The sequence below is a fragment of the Homalodisca vitripennis genome, chromosome 4 (genome assembly GCF_021130785.1).
Source record: "Homalodisca vitripennis isolate AUS2020 chromosome 4, UT_GWSS_2.1, whole genome shotgun sequence".
In the NCBI taxonomy this organism is placed as follows: domain Eukaryota; kingdom Metazoa; phylum Arthropoda; class Insecta; order Hemiptera; family Cicadellidae; genus Homalodisca; species Homalodisca vitripennis.
In genome coordinates this window covers 120,221,463-120,233,393 of record NC_060210.1, presented here as the reverse complement: position 1 = coordinate 120,233,393, position 11,931 = coordinate 120,221,463, and the positions used below count along the sequence as shown (strand labels likewise).

The 11,931-nt window shown below is 31.7% G+C and overlaps 1 protein-coding gene across 1 annotated transcript; it reads right to left on the bottom strand.

Annotated features, from left to right (window-relative positions):
* Window positions 1-718: 718 nt before the first annotated feature.
* On the bottom strand, window positions 719-4,546 carry LOC124360045 (60S ribosomal protein L5-like). Its single transcript, XM_046813295.1, has 3 exons — window positions 4,324-4,546; window positions 1,395-1,572; window positions 719-946 (listed from the first exon to the last, which is right to left on the bottom strand). The coding sequence occupies exons 1-3, from the start codon at window positions 4,398-4,400 to the stop codon at window positions 755-757; spliced, it is 447 nt and encodes a 148-aa protein (XP_046669251.1). The 5' UTR covers window positions 4,401-4,546; the 3' UTR covers window positions 719-754.
* Between the last annotated feature and the right edge of the window lie 7,385 nt (window positions 4,547-11,931).

The window sequence follows — 11,931 nt, the reverse complement described above, 5'->3', positions numbered from 1 at the left end:
GACCGACAGGATTGTCCCCTCTCCTCTCCAAACTATAGATGGAAAAATCCATTTACTTAAGTAATTATCCTATTTTTATTAATTTTCACTCAATATTTTTATTTGTTTTGTCTACTTTCTCTACAATATTGCTAATTATCAGAATTTCTAAGTCATTCTGCTTCAGATGACTTCTTTCAATTAAGAAATTTATAAAATTAATCTACACACTGCTCGAGATAAAATTCGAATAAACAATTTCAACTCGTCTACGCACAGGCCATTAAGGCTCGTGCAGGCTCTTTTCCCGTATTTTAAATTATTCAGAAATTATGTAGCAAATTTAATACTGTTTTTACTAGGTATGTGTGTGTATACAGTGTATGTGGATGTATATATTTCAATGTATCTCTTTATTCATTACATTGATTAATTTATTGAGACATAAGTCTTTTTTATATTATTTTAGCGTTAATTATTTTGAAATGTATTACTAGAATACTTTTGCATATTTTATATTATTAGATATCCAAATGCTACATTTGTTATCCTTTTCAATATAAAGATTTACTTCCGTCTTTCATTTTTTTGGTGGAAATAAACGTGATTTGATATCTGTTATAAATATTAACTAAAAATATAACAAATGCAGACACATGCATGTGACTAAAACATGGCCATTGCATTAAAACCATCCAAAGGAAATTAATAATAGCAAATTTAACTAAAAACACAGAAGTTCTTTAAAATTTTTATTTAAAGAACAACAATAAAATTAAGCTTCCGCCTCTTCTTTGATGCTCTTGAGGTAGTGAGCTTTCTTCTGTTGTATTCTGTTCTTTCGCTCTGAGAGGGTGAGCTTGGCTCTATTCCACCTCTTTTTGACAGGTGTCTTCTCCTTTGCAGGACCCTTCAGTGTTGGGTCTGCTCGGATTGCTGAGTGGGCATTCTTATACATGGTCTCCATCTGCGCAAACACAGGTAGAGTTATTACTAAACTTAGATTATTACAAAACTAAGTCTACAATAACAAAATCTTACTATTAATATTTAAAGTAATGAATATTCAAATTTGTTATAAAATAATAATCATTTATTCAATTTATAAATGTTATTGGAATTAAGTTCATCCACCAGAATATTACCTCTGTACTAAATAATAAGAAGAGTTTTAAGTTAACGGTTTGTATAGTTCTTTTAATCAAATGAGAATGAATTTTAACTTCAATCCAATAATTTTGAAACAGTGAAAGATCTTAGTGCACGAATTGCCTGGATTTGTACTATGAAAGCCAGTTGTTCAAAATTCACATCAAATTTGTTTTCCACTACATTTTAAATATATCTCTATACTGTGCATACGTAGTGAATACACTGTGAAGTCAACAAATTATATATGACTGACTGATACTTACCCCATCAGCATTTATTCCCAATTTGATATACTGCGAAAATTGTTTTTTATAGGCATCGTCATCCTCTTCTGACAACTGCCTCATATATTCAGCAACATGTAGGCCGAATATATGTTTGCGGTGAACTTCGGCATTGAAGTTCTTACCCTCTGCATCATAGCCAGGGAATCTCTTTGTGCTGTAGACAAACAAATAAGTGAAGACTTTTGTTTTTAATACATTTAGCTATAAAAATATAAAGATCTTATGTAATTTTGCATATTGCGTGAATTTTTACATCACGTTTTATTGAATATTAGTTAGCAATCCTTAAAACAAACATTAAAAACCGGTGTAATATTTTAACAAGTTAATAAAAGCAACATTGTTTTTACCGTTCCACTCTAATTTTTAGTACAAGTTTGTCCTTACAACTTGTTATAATATTGTTACCACTTAAATGTGTTTTTTGGCCAAACTGCTAAATAAGGTTAATTTGTAATGCCAATATTTTTCTTTAAATTTTATGCTCTTAGTACATGCACACAATGAATACGGCAGACAGTCACTAATCATTATACGGCTGTTCTTAAGTCATGTCGCAGTGAAGGTGTTTAGCAAACATTTCAATAAGAATTTTAATATTAATTATGAAAAGGCATAAAACTTGTATAACAAATTTTTAATACTAATAAAAACAAGTGTTATATTGGTACAAGTAGTAAAATATTATTAAAATGTACTGTGTGAACTTTTGTAATACACTGAATATCCAGAACGTGCTTGTATTGTGGAGCTCAATACTTTTAGATCTAAATTATATAATTGGTACATTAAGAACCCTTTTTATTTGATTGATGAAATTTTGGACGTGGCATTCCTGTGGGCATTCAGTTCGTATGAAGAATTTTTATTTTTATTTTTTTATTTTCCAACGGCAGCAGCCAATTTACAAATACAAACATAGATAGTAGATACAGCGGAAAATTGTAAGATGAATGTTGCTATAAGATATCAATCTTGCTTTTAATGCAGTGCTAAGTATTATCTTACCTTTTTAATGATGTACTTGTTAATAACATAATTAAATAATGGCTATATTTTGACTTTGCCTATTTTATTTAGTTTGAACAATGGCAATAAATGTTACTCATTACAAAATTTTAGTTCATATTCCTGTTTTCTATAGCTACGTAGATAACCACTGAAGACTATTTTTTTTTTTTTTTAACAATATTCTTTACTAGTTTATTTCTGTAAGATTAGAGAACATATCATTGCCAAATCCGTAAAAAAACTAACAATTTAAAATGTTGTATAACAAAAAAGACAATTAAATTAAATAAGATTGCAAACTCCTTGGATTAAGATAATAACAAAAATAATTATTTTTCGCTTATAACTATTCAAAACAAGTAGACTATAAAGCTATATGCTTACAAAAAAATACAATAATGTTTTCAAAGGTAGCCAATATTGTACACTGCGTTTTAAGTGAATACCACTAAAAGTAATTATTACGGTATTTAGTCTACATAAAAAGGGAAGGTACTGGAATTATGACATAGCCGAAAAGCAGTATTGACAGATTTACCACTAAGCCACAGGCCTCTAACAGACTTCCTTAAGAATTCTTTCATGTTTTTCAAAATTGGAATTTAAACCTCCAACTGGCCGTCGGTATCATAATAACAATCCAAAAACACACCGGGTTTGATATTTCTTATAGTACATAAGTCGATACCATCACCATAATCTATATACCACTGGATTCAAAAAGATTTAAAATTTCATTGAGGTCTTGTTTTCCAAAACTGAGTATTACATTTTATCTTTGAACCATTGGAAATTATCTGTTATGGGAAATAAAATGTTTTACCACTTGGCTGGTTTTACCACAAGACATAATCTGCATAATTCAAAATAATTTAACCATTAATATCAATAGATATTATGACTCTGCTTCTGAATCAAAGGTATTCAGTAGTGGTGTTAGTTGCAGACCAAGTAATAGTGATTCTGGATTGGATTTAGAACTTGACACTATGAATGGCAACCCAGATGTGTCTATGAGTAAATTGGCCACTTCCTCCCAAACCTGCCTCCAACACAATCAGAGCTGTCAAATTAGGAACACTCCTCGTCCACAACTAGTATAGAATGATGATTCAGTGATAAAATCTTTTATATTTAATCGCCCTACTGGAGTACGTGTTCCCATGCCAAGAAACAATACTCCAATACATTATTTCAATTTAATCATTGATGAGCCTTCTCTCAAGTCTATTATAAATAATACTAATGCTAATGCTGTGATTATGTCTTCTGGTGCCAACGTACATTCCCACATAAGATAATGAAAAATGTAACATTAATTGAGCTAAAGGACTTTTATTTACTTCTATTTCTTAAAAATTAATGTTTTAACTTCAGTATTGCAATAATCAGTATTTAGATTTTTGCATTTACCTTTAGTCAGCAACCCCAAAACATATTGTGTTTACGCATTTTGATGTTCAAACAGTAGAATAATCGTTAAAATGTTTCTGCACTGGGCATCATCATAAATTAAAACAAAAAACACGGAATTAAAATAATTTTAAAAACACACCAAACGTGTTTACGAGGTAATATCTAATAATATTATGTATTACTTTATTAGATTATATTTTACTTTACTTTACTCTGTACAATACACATTCAAACAACTAAAATTTAGAATGTTTTGACTACTTTTAAAAACACTTTTGTACATTTGGCCAGAGAGAAATATTTTAAACATAATATTAAAGCTCTTCTAAATCATAAAATGATATACAGATTCTTATAAATAAAATTATATTTCATACATGCAGGTTTATGGTGTATATTTTATAATATTATTAGATTGTTAACACCCACAAAATGTTTACCAGTTAAGGAAGTTTGAAGTCAGTTGGCAGGTACTGACCTATGAGGTATATTAAGTCCTCCGTCCACAGCACCCTTCATGGCACCAAACACTCTAGCGCCAGTGCTGGTCTTCATGAGCCCAACGTCCAAATAGCAACGGAAGGCTCCTGGACCATCGTCTAGAGGCTCTACACAGTACTCCTCCCCTGTCACCTCTGTGGTTCCCGTGTAAAGTGTGTCCAGTCTGAACTTCTTCAATAACTGAAGCACACCAAACACTCACTATTAATTGTAATTCAACCAACAACATGAATGTATTATGAAGCTTCTAGAAAAGAAATGAAACCAACAAAAATTTTAATGATGGATATAATGAAATTGTAATTTTAATACAGCCTTATTATTCAAGAATAAAAACAATACTAAAGCTAAAGATTGTAACATTATATTTAAAATTCTTATCTTTTTCTAAGAGTGATATGACGCCCCATCATACTCACAATATTAACTGTGGTTAATACAGAGGGTAAATGTACTTACCGCAAAGGCTTCATAAGGCACAAGGAATTAATACTAAATTTCAAAACAAATATATTTTTTATATTGACAAATATTTAAAATTATAACGATCTATACACACCAATGATAAAACTGGAGTATTTTTTTAATCTTGACAAACTCACATTTAACTAATTTATCTGAATAGGTTTCTTACATGTAAAAATTTCTTTTCACTTAATACTGACAAATACTGTTACTTCCTATATTATATTATATTATAATTATACTATATTATATAGCAATCAATAGCTCCAGATTTTTATTGCTAAAGGGTCAATCCATTTCAAATCACCCAGGTCATGTTGCTCAACATTTTTAATTTGCCTAATTTTTTTATTATGAGTTCCCTATGGGTAGACAATCACAAAACACTATTTGAAAAAATTTTTACAAGCCATAGTTTTTTCCTTGTGGCCATTTTTTAAATGGCGGTTTTGCAGATTTTAGTAAAATACACAGTTTGCGAAAAGTTTAATTGCCAAGCTATTTTTAAAGATATTAGAATAATCCAAAAACCAGTGTGTTCAGCATAAAATTAACTTCAATTTGACATTATAATAATGTTTCTTTTGTGCAAGAAAGTCAGTCAAACTTGTTCTGCAAAATCTCGGAAGAAAATCATCAATTGTTACTTTTTAAGACCATAAAAGTTTAAGAAGGAAAAAGAGACTCATTACTAATATTTTATTTCTTTGTTGAAAACTAATATACCTACCTACTGAAAAAGTTTTAGCCCTGAGAACGCTTTCCTTTTTTTTCTAGAGCTTTTCAAAAAATGGCCGAAAGCCTAATAATGTCAATATTCTAGGGTTAATAACTAAAAAGGGACTGAATGAAAATAAATGAAAATTTTACAGAATGTTCTTTATACAAATAGGAATATCTTATAAAAAAATTATGACTGAGACTTAACTACATTTAGAGATATACAGCATTGAATTTCAGTTAAAAGCGCTACCCTTTTTCTCGCTTGTGCGGTACCAAGTTAGCAAACAAGGGCTTGTTTAAATCATTATGTTAACAATAAACTTATATATTTAATGCTCAAAACATTATATTCCTTATTTAAACCTACTTAGGATTTACAATAAAAATTATTTAAAACCAGAAAAAATTAGTGACCATCTTGATCACAATACCACGACTTTGTACACATTTCAACATCACCTAATTAGTAAAATAAAGAAGATAAACCCTAATTTTTAAATGGTAATTTACTTTAGTGATGGAGCAAGCAGCCAGTACAAAAATAAGAAAAACTTCATTAATGTCTGCCTACACAAAAATGATTTCGGTTTAAAAAGCAGAATGGAATTTCTTTGCCTCATCATACGGGAAGAATTCTTGCGATGGTATTGGGGAACCACGAAACGAGAAGTCACACGAGCTTCACTTAAAAGACCTTACACTGAACATATCCTGACTCCACAAGATATGTTCAAATATTGTTGAGAAAATATTACTGGAGTTCAGTATATTTTGTTCCTTCAGCCGAAATCAAGCAAATGGAAACAAAACTTACCGAGAGATTTGAATGCTGTTTTACCAGTGAAAGGAACAAGAAGCTATCACATATACATCCCCATAAGTGGCAACCAAATAAGATGTTTTGTTACTTCTGCAGGCTCAAACTTTGATGATCATCAAACATCGATACTTTTCACAAATGTATCATCTTTTATGAGTAATGACTATGTTGCTTGTATCTATGATGACATTTCTTTCTCCCTTCTGGAACCAAAAACTGCCTTCCAGCTTTCCAAAAATGACACTGCCTGGGTGCCTGCTAAGAAAATAGTGCGACAGGTAAACTCCACTGGAAACTAACAAACGTGTCTTGTAGGACACATAACATAAATGAGAAACTATGTAATGGAATATCATCTTTATTTAATTCGCTGATGAAAATTGCAGCCAACAAGTAATTAAAACCAATGTTTTAAATCTAAATGCACAGAAGAACAATATTATGTGGATACTGTATGCAAGTGTAGTACAAAAATTGTATCGGTAAGTTAAGTTGAAGAATTATTGATTCTTACCTATTGTTACTCACTGTGTAAGATTATGAGTTACTATTTTAAAATATTCCTCAGGTACTAACATATATTTTTACATCATGTGATTTTACTATTACTTTATTTTACTAATTAGGTGATGTTGAAATGTGTACACAGTCGTGGTATTGTGATCAAGATGGGTCACTAATTTTTCTGGTTTTAAATAATTTTTTTATTGTAAATCCTAAGTAGGTTTAAATAAGGAATATAATGTTTTGAGCATTAAATATAAGTTTATTGTTAACATAATGATTTAAACAAGCCCTTGTTTGCTAACTTGGTACCGCACAAGCGAAAAAAAAGGGTAGCGCTTTTATAACTGAAATTCAATGCTGTATATCTCTAAATGTAGTCAAGTCTCAGTCATAATTTTTTTTATGAGATATTCCTATTTTGTATAAAGAACATTCTGTAAAATTTTCATTTATTTTCATTCAGTCCCTTTTTAGTTATTAACCCTAGAATATTGACATTATTAGGCTTTCGGCCATTTTTGAAAAGCTCTAGAAAAAAAAAGGAGAGCGTTCTCAGGGCTAAAACTTTTTCAGTAGGTAGGTATATTAGTTTTCAACAAAGAAATAAAATATTAGTAATGAGTCTCTTTTCCTTCTTAAACTTTTATGGTCTTAAAAAGTAACAATTGATGATTTTTCTTCCGAGATTTTGCAGAACAAGTTTGACTGACTTTCTTGCACAAAAGAAACATTATTATAATGTCAAATTGAAGTTAATTTTATGCTGAACACACTGGTTTTTGGATTATTCTAATATCTTTAAAAATAGCTTGGCAATTAAACTTTTTCGCAAACTGCGTATTTTACTAAAATCTGCAAAACCACACATTTAAAAAAATGGCCGCCAGGAAAAAAAGCTATGGCTTGTAAAATTTTTTCAAATTAGTGTTTTGTGATTGTCTACGCATAGGGAACTCATAATAAAAAAATTAGGCAAATTAAAAATGTTGAGCAACAAATTTTATTTTTATTGGGTGATTTGAAATGGATTGACCCTAAACCAATGTTCCTTTGGGGCAAACACTAACCACAAACAACTTTTTAAGGTATTCATTCACACAGATGCTAATTCGAGAATCAATTGATGAGATTCAATAATCCAATCTCCAATTGACTAAGATGTAGCGGCATCATTATTTATTAGACAGAATGTTTGAGTTTCATCACTTTCAGTATGTCAGCATAGTACGTGAATTCCTCTTTAAATCAATAAGTAAAACACTGTACTTTGTGTTTGAAAAACCGTAAACAAATAATGTATCATACAAAGTATTGTAGTTTAAAAAACTATGTACTTGAAGTTTGTATTTTGTATATTTATGTATGTGCATAGTCATAAGTAAGATGCAATTTTTTATAACAGTTAATTTACATTATGCTTACCAAAGATTACTGAAACATGTTTATTTAGTATTTAGTAGGCCTAAAGTTAATGAAAAGGTATAGCCAGACTAACAAATTATTGTTTTTTATATATTTTGATTGCAGATTGCATTTTTTTATATTTATGTTCATGAGCCATTTGTAAATTACAATGATTAATGAGAATGTTTTGAACGAAAGTGGCATTTATTAAACAATAATTATAATAATGAAACACCTCATTGCACGAATGATGACAGCGTAATAGTGTAAGTGACTATAACCCTTGGAAACAAATTACTAAAGGGTTATGAAAAACATGTAAATATGATAGTTTTTAAAAGAACACTATATTTTGTTGCTCATTAAACAACAAAATTAATTAGGCTAAGTTCATATTAGTCAATATGTTTTGTGCAAAGTACATAAGTTAGGCTATTTTTAGTCTAAACAATACAAAATCTTCATATCCGAGATAACTTAACATTAACTTAGTAGTTGATAGGCTAAATGAACACAACAGTATATATAGTAGACAATCTTACATATGAACATTGAATACTGGGATAATTTACTAGCTTTCACTTCTGTTTTAAATAAGTACAAGCCCAGTTTCTAAACTTCCTACTGTACTGTGTACATTTACATAAATCAAAGTACATTTACTATTAAATGAATGAATTATTAATGTCAGTCTCATTTAACATTCATATTAAACTTAATTACACAAGACAAAGACACTGGATATTTCTCATACAAAGCAAAACTACTTTAATAATTGCTGAACATGCAGGAATACATATGCATACAATTTTCCTCATGTCAGATTAGACAATTCCCTGGAACATTTTCGTTAAAAAGTGGAAGCCTGTGTTCAGACATCATCATTTGAAGATGCCTTAGTTCAAAACAACTGACAATGGCATCTCTGATGTTGAGTGCCCCCGTGATTAAATTTAAAATTATTTGACATCTTGTTTTCCTTTCACTAACAATAGAATTTTTTTTCAATTTTAGCAGTGCTTGTTATATTAAACGTTCAATATTTAGCATGATTATCTATAAATTATCTTTAAGTTCATGCATAATTTTTCTAATTAATATTATATGGGGGGGGGGGGGGTGGGGGGGGGGGGGGGTGGGGGGGGGGGGGGGTGGGGGGGGGGGGGGGTGGGGGGGGGGGGGGGTGGGGGGGGGGGGGGGTGGGGGTTAAACAATTTCATCAGACCCCATTTTGTTAACATTCAAGAAAATAACACATTTATTTATAAAAAATTTCCTTCTTATCTATTCAAAAGTATGTGATAAATTGGGCTTCTTTAGCTTAACTAGTTTTATAGATAATAATTTGTTATAAAAAAAATACAAAGTGGCGGCTAGCGGCTAAATGAGACATTTCTCGATCTATCTTTATTATAACATTTTTTGTTTGAAACGATGAATACTATCACCCGCAGAAGTTTGTGACACCCTTTAGTGAACACCCTGTATATATTATTGTATATAATGTGTAACAAATCTTCCGGGGGTGCAGAAGAGCGGCTGTTCCCTTGATACGTCTCAACTATTGAGAGAAAATTTTATTGGGTGTTTTTTTTTAAATGCACATCAATACACTTTATTCACAAGTTTTTTAATCTTTTTTTAAAATTCAACTTAACCTCTAAACAATGGAAATTTTCTATGTTAATATATTAAAATTAAAGTAGAACAATAGCCTACTTGTTACTGGGGTTGTAACAAACCGTGTTTTAGTGGTTACACTGTCAGTAGGTATATTGTGTTGCTTTTTAATTTAAGGTGTTGCGGTTTGACTTTGGGTTTGGAGAATTTTTTATATTAAATTCATAACTCTTTAAGATAATTTTCATGAAGACGGAAACAATTGAAGAACATCTCGTTTGATCGTTACAGGTGAAATTACAGGCTTTTAGATTAGGAGATTTATGCTGCTAAAGTAAAACATATTAAAAACTTTCTTAAATTGTACATTATTAAATAATATACATTTTTATTCATAAATTTATAAAAAGACATGATTCTCTCTGCAGCTGTAATTCATGTACATACTGTACAAATTTCTTACACAACCTGTAATTTCACTTGTAGTGACATAAACGTGTCTACGTCTTCTGTAAATGTTCATAAAAGCCTATGAAATTTACAACAACAAAAACCCATCTGATATGTTTTGCAGTGAGGTAACTGGACAAAAGGAGGTAACAATTTATTCCGACTTTTTTTCATGCCTGGTTGAACCTGAGTTCTTTTTGTAAAGCAAGGGCGTCGAGAGGTACGCATGAGCGCGCTGGACCCCCGTCTCTGGTTACCACAAATATGTGTTGTGTCCAATGCAGTTTTCTTGTGACACATTCAACTTACCATTGCCACATTCAGTTAATGTTCGAACAACTATTGTTTTGAAAACTGTAAAGTAGTAAAGAGAGTAGAAAATTATTAGTCCTTTTCAATAGTATAGTCAGTTATATACGTTACGTAAAGCCCAAGTTTCGTTTAAGGCGTTATTCAAATTATCATAGTCGGATAGTTAAGGAATTTTATGTGTATCGATTATCAGTCATCTAAAGTCGAAAGCTAGCGTAGTTTCGGTTTGTGTAGCGATTATACGTACTCATGTGCAAGACAGGTTATTCAGAGTATAACCGAGCGAGTAGCGATCGGTAGAACTTCAATAGGGTAACCGACGACGAACGATTGTTTTTATTTGTTTTCGTGTCGTAATGTCCTGGCCAAACATCGGTGTGCGTGTTCGGTTATTGAAGCCTCGGATAAATTAACGTTCCGTTGACACTCCACAGCAAAATGTTACTTTTAGCGGACAACGTTTGCACTGTAAGTGTAAATATTGCACATTGTTTTCGCACAAAATCATCGTTAAAACAAATTAATTTTACGTTTTACGTGTACATTATTTGAAAAGTATATTAATAATTACTGTGCATCAACCAAGCATCAAATGGCTTACAAAATAATTGTCGCATAAGCTATTTGGTGCTTGATTGAAGCACGGTGACGTAAAAGCACGAAATGCATCCCATCAACCTGGGTTTGACAGCCCTTCAACCTGGTGAGGATGTGTACCCAATCATTCGTATTGACTATTTCGTATCTTTTTTTTTTTGCTTTGGGATATTGGGGTGGATTCATAGATCCTCACACGTCAACCTGAGCTTATTGTGTGCCCCTTTGATGTTAGAGGGGTAAGCCTATCTTTGTGCCCTTAATTAGGCTAAGAAGCTTTTCCCCGATACTAGCATCTGGTTCGTCGCCTGGTTGTTTATCACCGAAAAGAGCCCTTCTCCTTGCTCCCGGTCTGTCACAGTCCAGTATTATGTGTTTTGCAGTCTCTTCAGACTTATTGCAGAGTCTACACTCCGAGTCCTCATTTCGTAAACCTAGAGTGTTTAGGTGTTTCCTGAAGTGGCCGTGTCCAGTGATCAAGGCAATCACTTGCTTAACCCGATCCCTGCCCAGCCCCATCAGCCATCTGGTGAAGCCGGAGCTAGAATCGGCAAGCAGTCTTTTGCCGAGTGCTTGTCCTTGGTGACTCTGCCACCGCAAGCGGTGTGTCTTCCTGGACCATTTGTTTATACTTTGGTAAGCGGCTGACTTGCTTATACCACAACTCGGTTCTGGACCGGTGTATGG

Coding starts and splice junctions, on each gene's coding strand:
- LOC124360045 (XM_046813295.1), bottom strand. CDS start 4,400: ATGAAGACCAGCACTGGCGCTAGAGTGTTTGGTGCCATGAAGGGTGCT. Junction 1,573..4,323: donor GGACTTAATATACCTCATAG/GTCAGTACCTGC, acceptor GTTTGTCTACAG/CACAAAGAGATTCCCTGGCT. Junction 947..1,394: donor TGGGAATAAATGCTGATGGG/GTAAGTATCAGT, acceptor GTGTTTGCGCAG/ATGGAGACCATGTATAAGAA.